We start from the raw sequence: 16,510 nt of genomic DNA, 5'->3' as shown, positions 1-16,510 counted from the left end.
AGTGGGTTAACGATCCGGCGTTGCCGTGAGCTGTGGTGTAGGTTGCAGACGTGGCTCGGATCCTGCGTTGCTGTGGCTCTGGCGTAGGCCGGTGGCTACGGCTCCGATTAGACCCCTAGCCTGAGAACCTCCATGTGCCGTGGAAGCGGCCCAAAGAAATAGCAAAAAGACCAAAAAAAAAAAAAAAAAAAAAGACAAAAAAAAAAGAGTAGACTTGAATACCCTTTCCTCCTGCTTTTTCTCTGGAGGAAAGCAGCACTTTCAGGCTGAGGCTGGACATCTCAGTTGTGCTGGGCCCCACTTCTCAACTTCTCTGCCTGGTCTGCTCATGTCTCAGGTTTCCCCACCACCACCATGGCCTCTTTTGGGGTGGACACACGGGACATAGAACATGTTCTCTTTCTGGGCCAACGTGGCCACTCCTCGACATGTTTATATTCTTTCTGTGAATAAGAAAGAAATATGAGTAACTGCAGCCCTGTCTGTACCTGTGCTCTGGAGAGCTGGGCTAGATGGCAGAGAACAAAGTCCTAGAGCACCGCTGACCTCTGCCCCAAAGCTGCTCCTGGGCCCCCAAAAGCATTCCAAAGCCAGAGGGCTTACCCCCGCCAAGCAGAAGTTACCCCTGAATTCACACACAAGCTCCGGAAAAGCTTTGAAAGTCTTGTAGGAGATCAGAGACTCTGTTATCACCCAAAACTTCCTCAAACAGAGGAGAGGTCAGATGTCAGGAATTTCCCCTTTTAGTCTTTCACTGCCCCACCCCTAGTTCTGTATTGTTCTCCCCTGAGAAGGGAAGAGAGAAAACACTCCTGATGTCTCCAGAGAGATGTCCTGTGCAGCATCTTCTCTGAGTGTTGTTTCTCTGATTGCCCTTTCTGTATGTTTTCAGTGTCTCCAGGGCTCCCATCACAGGTGACTGGGAGTGAGAATGGGAGGAGATGTAGGGCCAGCGCCATCATTTGTGCCTAAGGCAACATGAGAATGCGGGGCTGCTTCTTCAAAAAGCAGAGAAGTACCATTAAAGATACTAAAATATGCTCAGACAGGAGTGGGTGAAAGGGTTGCTGTTGCCAAAATGCCCACCAGATGTGCTCTGGTGCTGCCAGCCTAGGATAGAGAATGACCGACACCTCACTCTGCTCTAGGACACGGCTGGCTAAGCACATCTGAACCCAGCCCTCCTTACTTTTGCGTTCAGGCCCCTGGGGTGGCAGCAAATGGGATACCTGGACAGAGAGGGGAAGGACAGATCCTGGGACACAAGTGGACAGGGGAGTTGGTGGTCAAGAACTTGTCCTAGGGAGGACGGGCCACGTGTGAACCTACATTCCACGTCCTCAGGACATGTTCCATTGTGATAGATTTCACTTATAAAACATAGGTTAAGAGAAAATTTTATTAAGAATTTCTGTATGGGAGTTCCCGTCGTGGCGCAGTGGTTAACGAATCCGACTAGGAACCATGAGGTTGCGGGTTCGGTCCCTGCCCTTGCTCAGTGGGTTAATGATCCGGCGTTGCCGTGAGCTGTGGTGTAGGCTGCAGACGCGGCTCGGATCTGGCATTGCTGTGGCTCTGGCGTAGGCCGGTGGCTACAGCTCCGATTGGACCCCTAGCCTGGGAACCTCCTAAAAAAAAAAAAAAAAAAAAAAAAAAAAAAATTTCTGTATGTCTATCGCAGGATGTTGAAAAGCACTGAGCCCTTCTGAATGTGGCATCCTGTGCAGCCACACAGGTTGCATACCCATGAAGCTGGTCCTTGGTAGAGCATCTGTAGGTAAATAAGCAACCCACATTTCTTGAACATATTCCATAAGGCTGATATTGGGGATGAAGAAATTAAAATGTCATGTACCCTCCCCACATGTTTCTTACATTAAGCAGGTGGATTAAAGTCTCTAATCATGTTTACAGGCTGCCATGGAGTACAGAGGAGAGGGGCCTAAGTCCTATGGGTTGAGAAGTAGAGAGGCAGTATTGCTTTGAAGGATAAGCAAGAATTTGATTAATATTGGTGGGGAGGGGAGTGTTTTAGTTTGGGCTCCCCCTGAGACAGGGATTTGAGTACATGTAGCTTATGTGTAAGCTGGAATGACAGCTGGTTGGGAGCTGAGAGAGTGAGATGGAAGGGAATGTGCATCATGCAACAAGTTATCACAAGGGCAGCTGAGAGGAATCTCACTGGGGACACTGAGAAGTGGTGCAGGAGGTCTGCCTCAGAGTTCCACTCCTGGCTACACCAGGTCAGCAAACTCATTCCCTTCAGGGCCAGGTAGAAAGGCTACATCCAGTCTCCGTTGCATATTTTTGTTTGATTTTGTTTTGGTTTTGTTTGTTTGTTTTAATTTACCATTTAAAAATGTAAAAACTGCTCTAAGCTCACAGACCATGTGGCTTGCCAACCTGTAATCTGTACAGTAAAATAATCAACCACTGGTTGAGGGCTGCTTCCAGCTAGCATTAGTTCTTGGTGCTTATGGCCTGCCTCACTCAGGCAGAGAGGCCTCCAGCAGCAATGCAACACTCAGGCAACATGATGCAAATGCTGACAGTTGGAAATTGAACCAGCTAGCTTAGTGTATTACTCCAGGTAAGAGTTGATGTTTGTTATTTAGTCTGAGTTGATGTTTGTTATTTAGTCTAAGTGGAAGCCCTGGAGGTAGTGAGAGGTGGCTGAGTCTGGATACATTTTAAGGGTGTAGAACCCTCAGGATTTTCTGAGAACTGAATGTGGAGTCAAGATCAAAGTCTTTGGCCTGAGCAGCTGGGTGGGTGCAGCTGAGACAGGAAACGCAGGGGAGGTTGTGGAGACTTGGTTCATTTCCTTTGTAAAATAAGGATAAGCCAAGATATAATCTGGTCTTAGAAATGAGTTTGCGGAAGTAACATGGGGTAGTGGTAGAAATCCCCAGACAGCTTCTTTCTTTAAATGCCTTTAGTCTTTTTTCTGACCTTGGGAAGGTGACTGCTTTTACTTCTAAAGTTGCCTGACACCTTTCTTTCTTTCTTTTTTTTTTGTCTTTTCTAGGGCCGCACCCGCAGCACATGGAGGTTCCCAGATTGGGGGGGGGGGGGTCTAGTCGGAGCTGTAGCTGCTGGCCTACACCAGAGCCACAGCAACGTGGGGTCCGAGCCACGTCTGCACCCTACACCACAGCTCACGGCACTGCCGGATCCTTAACCCACTGAGCAAGGGCAGGGATCAAACCCGCAACCTCATTGTTCCTAGTCGGATTTGTTAACCACTGAGCCACGATGGGAACTCCATGACACTTTTCTTCCAAGATTTTCTTTCAGTCTCAAATTTAGTAGCCATGGATGGTGGTTATTACCTTGCATTTTGCATTTTTGTAGAATCTTTTTCTTGGTGTTTTTATTTTGCTTACATTAAAAGGAATTTATGGTTGTTTAAAATTTCTAACAAAACAGAAATATAGTACAAAGTAGTATAGTATGATGTTAAGAGCACCGACTCTGGGACCAGACTGCCTGTGTTCACATACTAGTGACAATTTTCCAGGGGGGTATAGTGTTTGTGTGTCTTGTTGTATTGTAGTAATGCTTTTAAATGATAAAAAGATGGAAGGCACTTGCTCAGTAAGAGTTGGAAACCATCATTTTACAGAGACAGAAACAGGCAGGTTCACTGTCAGTGATAAGAACCATGGTGAGGTGAGTATGGGGCACTTCAGCGGCTCCTAGGAGAGCCCTTAACCCAGATTTTGGGGAAAGGGGCAAGTCTTCCTGGGCAAGTGATACTGCAGATGAGGCCTCAAAGATCTATGAGAAGAATGGGCAAGAGAGTTCCAGGAGGTGCAGAAGCAAGAGGGGAGTTGTGTATTCCTCCAGGGCAGGGTTGGAGAATGACTATGAACCATTTTAAGGATTTCAGGGTCTGTGTACTTTTCCTAACAGACTGTAAGCTAAGTAAGTGGATGTTCTGGAGTGTGCTGCCCTTCTTTCTCTTCCTGCTGGAATGTTTAAAGTCTGGAATTCACAAATGTTCTAAATATTTCAAATCTTGAGAAACAGGCTTGCTTTAGTTTAGTCAGTGTGTTTTGCGCAGCTACCATGTGGAAAGTAAATGTATTTAAATACAATGCACTGGTGTTCCCATCATCATTGTGGCTCAGCGGAAACGAATTTGACCAGGATCCGGGAGGATGCAGGTTCAATCCCTGGCTTTGCTCAGTGGGTTAAGGATCTGGCATTGCCCTGAGCTGTGGTATAGGTATAGACACGGTTCGGATCTGGTATTGCTGTGGTTGTAGGCCAGCAACTATAGCTCCAATTAGACACTTATCCTGGGAACATTCATATGCCATGGGCACAGCCCTAAAAAAAAATTAAAAAATACAGTGTACTGCCTGCCTTCATCTTGTAGCTAAAGTTCCAGCACTCTTTGCCCAGGTGTCAACCAGGCATTGTGCAGAGCTTCCCCCAGCAGAACCTTAGCTAGGTACAGAGACAGCCCTTGACACCTACCTCCAAACAACTAAAACTTGGTTTTTGGAAGGAGCAAGAGAGAAGCAACACTTCACATAATAAGGGATTCTCAATAGATTAATAACTGACTTCTCAGAAATGATGGAAGCCAAAAAGCAGTGGGATCACATATTTATAAAGTCTTTAAAGGAAAAAAAAAACAAAATTAAACCAAGAGTTCTAGGTTAACCAAAGTATACTTCAGTAATGAAGGAGAAATTAAAACATTTCTATATAAACAAAAGCTAAGGAAATTTGTTACCAGTGGACCTGCCCTACCGTTAATTGGAACCATTAAAAAAAAAGTAGTAAAGATAATCAGGGAGTTCCCGTCCTGGCGCAGTGGTTAACGAATCCGACTAGGAACCATGAGGTTGCGGGTTCGGTCCCTGCCCTTGCTCAGTGGGTTAACTATCCGGCGTTGCTGTGAGCTGTGGTGTAGGTTGCAGACGCGGCTCGGATCCCGAGTTGCTGTGGCTCTGGTGTAGGCTGGTGGCTATGGCTCTCATTAGACCCCTAGCCTGGGAACCTCCATATGCCGCGGGAGCGGCCCAAGAAATAGCAAAAAAAAAAAAAAAAAAAAAAAAAAAAAAGATAATCAGTATTGTATATTTTGTTTTGTAACTTCTTTGTCTTTCGTGATTTAAAAGGCAAATACAGTAAACAATAATTTTAAATTTTGTTAATGGAAATAAATGTACAAAGTGTAATCTGTGACAATAACAACATAAAATTGGAGAGACAAAGATATATATACATATTTGTATACTAAAGAAGCTAAGCTCTTCAGATTGCATATTTTTGGTTGTCTTATTGTCATGGTTGCTGATCCTGTCTTTTGCCAGCTTATATTTTCTTTTTTCTTTCTTTCTTTCTTTTTTTTTTTTTTTTTTTTGTCTTTTTGCCATTTCTTGGGCCGCTCCCGTGGCATATGGAGGTTCCCAGGCCAGGGGTCTAATCGGAGCTGTAGCCACCGGCCTACGCCAGAGCCATAGCAACGCGGGATCCGAGCCACGTCTGCAACCTACACCACAGCTCACGGCAACGCCGGATCGTTAACTCACTGAGCAAGGGCAGGGACCGAACCCGCAACCTCATGGTTCCTAGTCGGATTCGTTAACCACTGCGCCACGGCAGGAACTCCTTTTTTTGTGTGTGTGTGTGTTATTTTCTTAATTAAATGAATTTTATTATATTTATAGTTGTACAACCATCATCATAACCTAATTTTAGAACATTTCCATCCCAAACGCCCAGTCCATCCCTCCCTGCCAGCCTGTCCCCTTTGTTAACCGTGCAGTTTTTCATAGTCTGTGAGTCTGTTTCTGTTCTTCGAATAACTATTCATTTGTATCCTTTTTCTAGATTCCAAATGTAAGTGAGAGCATGTGATGTTTGTCTCTCACTGTTTGTCTAATTCCACTTTCCATGATATTTCTAGGTCCATCCATGTTGCTGCAAATGCCATTATTTCATTCTTTTTATGGCTGAGTAATATTCCATTGTATATATGTTACCACATCTTCTTTATCCATTCCTCTGTCAATGGAGATTTAGGTTGCTTCCATTTCTTGGCTGTTGTATATAGTGCTGCAGTGAACATTGGGGTATATGTATCTTTTTTTTTTTTTTTTTTGTCTTTTTTTTGCTATTTCTTTGGGCCGCTCCCGCGGCATATGGAGGTTCCCAGGCTAGGGGTCGAATTGGAGCTGTAGCCACTGGCCTACGCCAGAGCCACAGCAACACGGGATCCGAGCCGCGTCTGCAACCTACACCACAGCTCACGGCAACGCCGGATCGTTAACCCACTGAGCAAGGGCAGGGACCGAACCCGCAACCTCATGGTTCCTAGTCGGATTCGTTAACCACTGCGCCACGACGGGAACTCCTATGTATCTTTTTTAATCATGGTTTTTCTCCGGATAGATGCCCAGGAATGGGATTGTTAGATCATGTGGTAGTTCTGTTTTTAGTTTTTCCCATAGTGGTTGCACCAATTTACATTTCCACCAACTCCAGCATTTGTTGTTTGTAGTTTTTTTGATGGTGGCCATTCTGGCTGGTGTAAGGTGGTATCTAGTAGTGATGTTGAGCATCTTTTCATGTGTTTTTTGGCCATCTATATGTCTTCTTTGGAGAAATGCCTGTTTAGATCTGCTCATTTTTTGATGTGTACCAGTTCAGATTTGTTGTTGAACCTCTCTATAATGACGTTATTCAGGGAGTTTCCACTGTGGCACAGTGGGTTAAGGATCCAGTGTTGCCACAGCTGTGGCGTAGGTCTCAGCTGTTGCTCAGATTCCATCCCTGTCCCAGGAACTTCCATATGCCATGGGTGTGGCCATAAAAAAAACAAAAAACATGAAAATCCTCCGCTATTCAGTCTAGGTTGTTGTAAGTTGTTGATAATATAACTCCCATGGTAACCACTAAGAAAATAAGGTTTTAAATTTATCGAAAAAGAAGGGAATCAAAGTGGCACACTACAAAAAAATCACTCCCTTTCCAAAAAAAAAAAAAAATGGGGGTGCAGCAATGGTGGAATTGAGGAACAAAAATCATATGAGACGTGCAGAAAATAGCTAAATGGCGTAAGTAAATCCTTCCTTGTCAGTAATCACATTAAGTGTAAGTGGATCAGACTCTTCTATTAAAGGACAGAGATTGGCAGATTTTATTTTATTATTTTATTTTTTTTGTCTTTTTCTAGGGCCACACCTGTGGTATATGGAGGTTCCCAGGCTAGGGGTCCAGTCAGAGCTGTAGCCGTCGGTTACACCACAGTAACATGGGATCCGAGCCATGTCTGCGACCTACACCACAGCTCATGGCCACACCGGATCCTTAACCCACTGATCCTTACTTAACCTCATGGTTCCTAGTTGGATTCGTTAACCACTGAGCCACGATGGGAACTCCAGGCAGATTTTATTTTAAAAAGTCAGAATCCATCTACATGCTGTCTGCAAGACACATTATACACTACACTTTATTTTATTTATTTATTTATTTATTTTAGGGCCACACCCACAGCATATGGAGATTCCCAGGCTAGAGGTCTAATCTGAGCTGTTCCTGCCAGCCTACACCACAGCCACTGCAACACAGGATCCGTGACGTGTCTGCAACTTACACCACAGCTCACGGCAATGCTGGATCCTTCATCCACTGAGCAAGGTCAGGGATTGAACCTGCATCCTCATGGATGCTAGTCAGTTTTGTTAACTGCTGAGCCATGACAGGAACTCCTACACTACACTTTAAATGTAAGAACACAAAGAGGTTGAAAGTAAAAGAATGGGAAAAAAGCCAGAATCCTTCTTCACCTTCTACATGCTGTCTACAAGACACTTTATATACACTACACTTGAGATATAAGAACACAAGGAGGTTGAAAGTAAAAGAATGAAAAAAGATATTCCATTCTAAACAGTACCCAAATAAGAGTTGAAGTGACTAAGTTGTTTATTTACTTTGTTTTTGTTTTTTGGTCATGCCTGTAGGATACAGAAGTTCCTGGGCCAGGGATCAAACTCACACCACAGCAGTGACCCAGTGTGCTACAGTGACAACACTGGATCCTTAACCTGCTGTGCCTCAGGGAACTCCTGAAGTGTCTATATTATTATCAGACAACATTAAAAAGGTTATTAGGTGCAAAGAAGGACATTATATATTGATAAATGCTTTAATTCAATAAGAGGATCTAACAATTGTAAACAGAACATAAAACAGCAGATTCCTAAAATATATGAAGCAAAATGGACAGAGTTGAAAGGAGAAATACGCAGTTCTATAATAATAGTTGAAGACTTCAATACTCTACTTGCAGTGATGGATAGAACACCCAGACCAGATCATAAGGAAATGGAGGGCTTGAGCAGCAGTGTAAACCAGCTAGACCAATATACATTCTTCTCAAGTGAAGAACATTCTCCAGAATAGACCATTTGTTAGGCCATAAGAAAGTCTCACATTTAAAAAGATTGAAATCATGCAGAGCATCTTTTCCAGTAACAGTGGAATGAGACTAAAAATAAATAATAGAATGAAAACTGGAAAATTCACACATATGTGGAAATGCAGTAATACATTCTAGAATAGCCAGTGGGTCAAAGAAGAAATCAGAAGGGAAATTAGAAAATACCTTGTGATGATGAAAACAAAAACACAATATACCAAAACATGAGATACAGTGAAAATGGAACTAAGAGGGAAATTTATAGATCTATAAAGGACTCTGGACTCATATCTAGAATATATACAGATGACCCAATTAAAAACAAGCGAGTTCCCATCGTGACTAGTATCCATGAGGATGCAGGTTCGATCCCTGGCCTGGATCTGGTTAAAAGAATTGAAGAGATGCTTCACAAAAGAGGACATATCCAAATGGCCAGTAAGCATACGAAAGAATTTTTGATGTTATTCAGTGCACATTAAAACCACTGAGAGGAGTTCCTGTCGTGGCACGGTGGAAGTGAATCTAAGAACCAGGATGTTGTGAGTTCGATCCCTAGCCTTACTCAGTAAGTTAAGAATCTGGTGTTGCCATGAGTTGTGGCGTAGGTCACAGATGTGGCTTGGATCCTGGGTTGCTGTGGCTATGGCATAGGCCAGCAGCTGTTATCTCCCATTGGACCCCTAGCCTGGGAACCTCCATATGCTGCAGGTGCAGCCCTAAAAAGCAAAAAAATAAAATAAAAATAAAAAATAAAACCACAGAAAGATACCATTACCTCCCCCTCTAAATGGTTAAAATTAATTGAAATGGGAATATTAAGAGGTGGCAAAGATTTGGAGCAGTTGGAACTCCCATTACACTGCTGATGGGAACATGAATGCAAGTAACTATACTCCACAACCCAGAAATTTTATCCTGGGAACATTCCCAACAGAAAAGAGTGCTTACATAAAAATGACTATAGGAGTTCCTGTCATGGCTCAGTGGTTAATGAATCCAACTAGGAACCATGAGGTTTTGGGTTCGATCCCTGACCTCGCTCAGTGGATTAAAGATCTGGCATTGCCGTGAGCTGTGGCGTAGGTTGCAGACGCAGCTCAGATCCCACGTTGCTGTGGCTCTGGCATAGGCCCGCAGCTACAACTGCGATTAGACCCCTAGCCTGGGAACCTCCATGTGCTGCGGGTGTGGCCCTAAAAAGCAAAAAAAAAAAGTATAAAAATTTATCATAATAGCTCTAGCTTTAATAGCTCAAACTGGAAGCGACCAAACGTTCTTTGGCACTGTAATATGTTCATTCAATGTACATATCTATAGAAAAGAATAATCTACATGCACCAATGCGGATGAACTAGTAGATATAATTTATTTTTAAAAATTTCGTTGGAGTATAGTTGACTTCTAATTAGTTTCACATGTACAGCAAAATGAATCAGTTGTGTGTGTGTGTGTCCATTCTTATTTTCCCATATAGATTATTACAAACTATTGAGTAGGATTTCTCTGTGCTATACAGTAGTTTCTTATTAATCATCTGTTTTGTACAGTATTGTGAATATGTTATTTTCACCCTCCCAATTCCTCCCTTCCCTCTGATAACCCTGAGATTGATTTTGAAGTCTTTGACTTTATTTCTGTTTTATAAATAAGTCCTTTTGTATCATTTTTACTAGATTCCACATATAAGTGATATCATATATTTCTCTGGTTTATTTACTTTGTCCAGTAGGATAATCTCTAGGTCCTGTCCATTTTGCTGCAAATGGCTTTATTTCATTCTTTTTTATGGCTAATATTCCATTGTATATATGTACCACATCTCTTTTATCTATTCCTCTGTTGATGGACATGAAGATTGTTTCCATGTCTTGGCTATTGTAAATAGTGTTGCACTGAACATTGGGGTGCATGTAAATTTTCGAATTACGGTTTTCTCCAGAGAGGTGCTTGGGAGTGGGATTGCTGGATCCTATGGTAGTTCTATATTTAGTTTTTTGAGCAGCTTCCATACTGTTTTCTGTAGTGGTTGCACCAGTGTACATTCACACCAACAGTGTAGGAGGATTCCTTTTTTTCCACACCCTCTCCAGCATTTATTGTTGGTAGACCTTTTGGTAATGGCCATTCTGACTGGTATGAGGTGATACCTTATTGTAGTTTTGATTTGCATTTCTCAAATAGTGATAGGTAGCATTTTTTCATGTGCTTGTTCGCCATCTGGATGTCTTTGGAGAAATACCTATTTGGATCTTGTGCTTTTTTTTTTTTTTTTTTTGGTCTTTTTAGGGCCGCACTGGTGGCATATGGAGGTTCCCACAGGCTAGGGGTCTTGCTGCTGGCCTACACCAGAGCCACAGCAATGCCAGATCCAAGCCACATCTGTGACTTACACCACAGCTCACGGTAATGCTGGATCCTTAACCCACTGAGCAAGGCCAGGGATCAAACCTGTGTTCTCATAAATGCCAGTCTGATTCATTTCTGCTGAGCCAAGACAGGAACTCCTGCCCATTTTTTTTTATTGGATTATTTGTTTCTTTGATATAAAGCTGTATGAGATGTTTGTATATTTTGGAGAATAATCCCTTGTTGTTCACTTCATTTGCAAGATTTCTTCCTCTTTTTTTTTATGGTTTCCTTTGCTGTGCAAAAGCTTTTAAGTTTAATTAGGTCCCATTTGTTTAATTTTGTTTTTATTTTTGTTACTCTAGGAGGTGGATCCAAAAAGATATTGCTGCAATTTATGTCAGAGTGTACTGCCTATGTTTTCCTCTAGGAGTTTTATAGTTTCTAGCCTTATGTTTAGATCCTTAATCCACTTTGAGTTTATTTTTATGTATGGTGTTAGAGAATGTTCTAACTTCATTTTTTTTTTTTTTTTTGCTTTTTATAGGGCTGCTCCTGCGGCATGTGGAGGTTCCCAGGCTAGGGGTCTAATTGGAGCTGTAGCCGCTGGCCTATGCCACAGTCACAACAATGCAGGACCCGAGCTACATCTGCAACGTACACCATAGCTCATGGCAACACTTAGATCCTTAACCCACTGAGTAAGGCCAGGGATCGAACCTACAACCTCATGGTTCCTAGTTGGATTCTTTTCTGCTGTGCCACGATGGGAACTCCCTAACTTCATTCTTTTACATGTAGCTCTCAGATTTTCCCAGCACTGCTTATTGAAGAGACCGTCTTTTCCTCCATTGTATGTTTTTGTCTTCTTTGTCATAGATTTGTTGACCATAGGTGCTTGGGTTTATTTCTGGGCTTTCTGTCCTGTTCCACTGATCTATATTTCTGTTTTTGTGTCAGTCCTGAAGTCAGAGAGCCTGTTTCCTTCAGTTCCATTTTTCTTTTTCAAGATTGCTTTGGCTATTTGGGGCCTTTTTGTGTTTCCATACAAATTTGGGTAGTGTAGTCATTTTGACAGTATTGATTCTTCTAACCCAAGAGCATGGTATATCTTTTTCCATCTGTTTGTGTCATCTTTGATTTCTTTCATCAGTGTCTTATAGTTTTCAGAGTACAGGTCTTTTGTTTCTTTAGGTTGATTCCTTCCTAGATATTTTTTTCTCTTAGTAGATATAATTTTTTTATTTTATTTTATTTTTTTTTACTATTAAATCAGAAATATCAGTTTATTTGCCAGAATCAAATTATGTACCACAATTTAAGTTGAAATTGAGTTTAATTTGCCTATTTTGTTCACATTTCCATTCAAGTAGATATAATTTAAATGAAAGCAGCCAATCACAAAAGAGTACACAGTGAAACTGGTGATTTCAATTATATTCCATCAGAAAACTAATTTATGGTGATAGAAATTGTAGTAGTGGTTTGTGACGGTGAATGCTCTTCAACGGGCCAGGGCACCAGGCCACCTTCTGAGGTTCTGGAGCTATTTATAGCCTGATGTAGGTAGTGGTTATACAGGTGTATGCATACATAAAAATTCATTGCAGTGTATACTTAAGATTTGTGCATTGTACTAAATTTAATTCCCAATTAAAAAAAAAATCAAAAGTGAGAGACTTGAAACTAAAGCACATTCATTTTTCAACTTTTTTTTTTTTTTTTGCTTTTTAGGGCCATACTCATGGCATATGGAGTTTCCCAGGCTAGGGGTCAAATCGGAGCTGCAGCTGCCAGCCTACGCCACAGCTCATGGCAGTGCCAGATCCTTAACCCACTGAATGGGGCCAGGGTTTGAAGCCACAATGTCATGGTTCCTATTCAGTTTTATTTCTGCTGCGCCACAATGGGACCTCCCAATTTTTCAAATTTTTGTTGTAAGGCCAAGCCTTTTTTACTTTGTGTGTGGAGGGTCCATTGACTTCTCTTCAGCCTGGTCTAGTGTAAATCTCACCTTCAGTGTGTTATGCACAGTTTTCATGGTCTGTCCTTTTAAATTAGAGCAATTTGCTCAGCATTCTTAATCAGGATCCTTCTGGATTTTTATTTCACCATTTTTTTTATTGTTGTCTTACTTACTGTCTAATTTGACCAGAAGTTTGTTGCCTTTTTTGTTTTAGCATCTTGTCTTTATTACATCTCTAAAAATACTCAACCAGTCTACTTTTTGAATTGGTGTGACTAAATGGAGTTTGAAAAATTCTTTTTTTTTTTTTTTTCTTTTGTCTTTTTGTTGTTGTTGTTGTTGTTGTTGTTGTTGCTATTTCTTGGGCCGCTCCCGCGGCATATGGAGGTTCCCAGGCCAGGGGTTGAATCGGAGCTGTAGCCGCCGGCCTACGCCAGAGCCACAGCAACGCAGGATCCGAGCCGCGTCTGCAACCTACACCACAGCTCACGGCAACGCCGGATCGTTAACCCACTGAGCAAGGGCAGGGACCGAACCCGCAACCTCATGGTTCCTAGTCGGATTCGTTAACCACTGCGCCACGATGGGAACTCCGAGTTTGAAAAATTCTGATCTAGAGGCTTCTGAGTTTACTTCTGGCACTGATGTTTTATGACTCATTTTGTACATTTGTACCATTCTCCTAGCAGGAAGAGTTTAGTGCGTCTGCAATAGTTCCTGTGTCTCTGTTATCTCAGCAGATTCTACTTGCCATGCTGTCCTAACTCTTCTCTTTGTTTTTTGTTCATCCCAGCTACCCACTGTTGAAACTCCCCTTGCCAGGAACAGGGCCTGTGGAATTCACCACTCCTGTGAAGGACTACTCGCCTCCACCTTCAGCTTCTGACCACAAGCCAGGAGAGCCTAGTGAGCAGCCAGAGTGGGTAGGTGCTCAGCATGTCACCCAGGATAGCCCTGGGGGTAGGGTGCAGACTGGCCAAGGCAGGGGTTCTGTGAGCGAGTGAAGGGGGTCACCTTCTGATGTGTGAATATGTATACTTGAATAGTTTTATAAAGGCACCAACAATATTTAGTTATACATGTAGTTATGCATTATTCCTGTTTTGAAAGGATACACCAAAAGACAGATGTGTGACTGCCCTAGAAAAGGTGGGGATGGCCAGCTGAGTCTGGGTTCACACTGTGGGCTGCTCACATAGTGTGCACAGGTGCCAGGGAGTACCCTGGCAAACAGATCATCTCCTCCTTGCATCAGCTGGTCATGGGAACTACTGAGCATCCCTAGAGGATGTTTTGGCATCAGAGTGCCAACTTCATTTAATAGTTTTTTTCAAATCTGTCAAGTCTTACTTTATTCTCACAGTCCGGTCAGGTAAAAGGTGCAGGTTTCGTCTGTTTTTGTTTTGCAGTTAAGGCAGCTGGGGCCCAATGTGACGTTGTATCTCATTTTAAATTTAGTTTACATGGGGTCAGCACTGGATTAGAACTCAGATCTCCTGACCTGAAGCCTTCTGCTGCTTCTGAACCATACTGTTCTTAGTTGATTGTCTCTGAGCTGAGCACTCATGTAATTGAGGAAGAAAGAATCTCTCCATTTCAGGGTGTAGGTACAGGATGTAACTCACCAGAATGCTTGGAAATCTGACAAGAATCATTAGCTTGTCTCTAAAACTTTTACCTGCCAGGGATGGATAAAGTCGTCTTCCCTCCTGTGTTGTGCTGCAGTCCCATGGATTGGTGCTAGGCTTGCCGAGTCTCTTGTTGAAGAGCAAAACCAAAACTCAGGGCACAGAGCTCTTCCTCTCCCACCTTCTCTCTGACAGTAATTGCACATTCCTTCCCATTTATTTATCGGGTAGTTTAGCCAGGTAACTTGGTATAAACATGGCTCTGATGTTGCTGAAATAGAGATATATCTGGTAAGATGGGTATGTGTTACACCATGCATGCTATCAGGAAGAAGTACACAGTCCAGGCTCAGTGGTACTCTGTCCATGAACATCTGAGGGAGCATTGTCTGATGTGTTAGAAACCAGTTCTGTAACTTCATGTCCCAGCTTGACCCTTGGCTCACTTTGGGACCTCTTAGCTTCATTAGTCTCTTGATGCAGTTTTACCACGTAATGGAGCTGATGGTTCCTGGTTACAAAATAGCCTGTGTTTGTTATGTTTTGTGACTAATAGAGTCCATTGGGCCTGTTGGTACAGAATAGATGTTTCATGATAGAGTTGTTAGGAGTTTTACTTGTTTGTGGACTTTTTAAACTTTCTTAGTGCCCTTCTTTGGTCTGGGAGGATGATAGTGTGTGTATAAAATAACTTGGGGGTTCAGGAATTAGAGGGTTGTCCTTTTTTTCTATTTTCTCATTGGCGCCCCTGGCCCCTGAAAGGTTGAGAAGGAGACCTGTGCCCTGCTATAGTCACCTGGTGTCATGCAGCTCAGGGGTCAGTTATCTTACCTCCATTGACTGTCCATCATAAAAAATTGAAGGTCAGCAGTACAGGAATTGTACAGACTGTTTTAATTATAAGGAATAGAAAACTCAATTAAAAGCAGAGTAAGTGAAAATGGCATTTTTTGGGGGATCATATAACTCAGCCATGGGCAGGGCTTATTCATGGTTTGGACCTCAGAAGGGGTCCTTCTCTCAGCTCTGCCTTCTCTGGGTCAGCTCTACTCTTGTCTCCCTAATAGTGGCTGCAGCAGATTCAGCCCCATGTTCTTGCAGCATCTAATCCAGGGGAGGGTGAAAGGATACCCATTTGGCTTTGAATGGGGTTACCTGCCTATCCCCACCCCAAACCCAGTGGCTGATGGGGTGCTTTGTTGTCTGGCTTTATCACCTGGTTATCATCATCACCAGGCTGGGAATGAGAGAAGATGGCTTCCAAAGGAAAATTAGGAAGCTCAGGCACTGAGCAGCATAGGGCTTCTACTACTCATACCAGGGAGCCAAAACATCCCTCATCCCTGAATTCATTCCTTTATTCAGCACTGTGTTTATGTTTATTTCATGTCTGCACTATGCCTGGCAGGGTGATCTGGGGGACACATAGAGCTTCACTGCTCCTGAGGAGCTCCCAGTTTTCTTGGGGAGAGAAGAGATGGGCCTTGGTGTAAAATAAGTTCAGCATGGGAGTTCCCTGGTGGTCTAGTGGTTCAGACTTGCGCTTTCACCACTGTGGCCTGTGTTCAGTCCCAGGTCTGGAAACTGAGATCCCACACCAGGCCACTGCACACTGTGGCCAAATACATACCTACATACATATATACAAACAACACAATGCAATAAATTCAGCATATGTCAAAGGGACACAGGAACCAACTGAAAGAGCTCCCAGTAGTCAATATTGGAAAATACTTTCGCAACAAAATAAATAGAGTAGTATTGGATTATAACTCACAGCATAAAATAAATTTTTGTCCACATGAGTGAATAAATAAGTGGAGGAGAATGGACAAATCTAGGGGACGATGCTCAATATCTTCTGATAACCCATAATGCAAAAGAATCTAAAAAAGTATATATATATCTGAATCACTATCCTGTACATCTCAGACTAACACAACATTGTAAACCAACTGTTATTTCAGTTAAAAAAAAAGATATTCATTGGATGTTTATTTGGGCAAAAAATCCAAAGTGTATGTAGATACTCTGTCCTCAGGGAGCAGGGAGATGGATTATAGTTCCCCTTCCTTGATTGTGGGACTGTGCTTAGTGACTTCCTTCCAAAGAGTACCAGAT

General features: G+C 42.6%; 1 protein-coding gene across 3 annotated transcripts in view; it reads left to right on the top strand.

The window, feature by feature from the left end:
* The window catches only part of SCAP (SREBF chaperone), a 68,255-nt gene that overhangs the window by 29,770 nt on the left and 21,975 nt on the right, over positions 1-16,510 (top strand). For all 3 annotated transcript variants that reach the window (XM_005669481.4, XM_005669480.4, NM_001198694.2), the window contains 1 exon segment: positions 13,555-13,684. In XM_005669481.4, coding sequence (XP_005669538.1) covers positions 13,555-13,684 — 130 coding nt within the window.

The sequence above is a fragment of the Sus scrofa genome, chromosome 13, assembly GCF_054392235.1.
Source record: "Sus scrofa isolate SSC_HxYL_T2T_F1_AM1 chromosome 13, Sscrofa_HxYL_maternal_Yorkshire_Landrace_v2.0, whole genome shotgun sequence".
Taxonomy (NCBI): Eukaryota; Metazoa; Chordata; class Mammalia; order Artiodactyla; family Suidae; genus Sus; species Sus scrofa.
The sequence above is the reverse complement of the archived record's forward strand: the minus strand, read 5'-3'. Positions and strand labels throughout refer to the sequence as shown.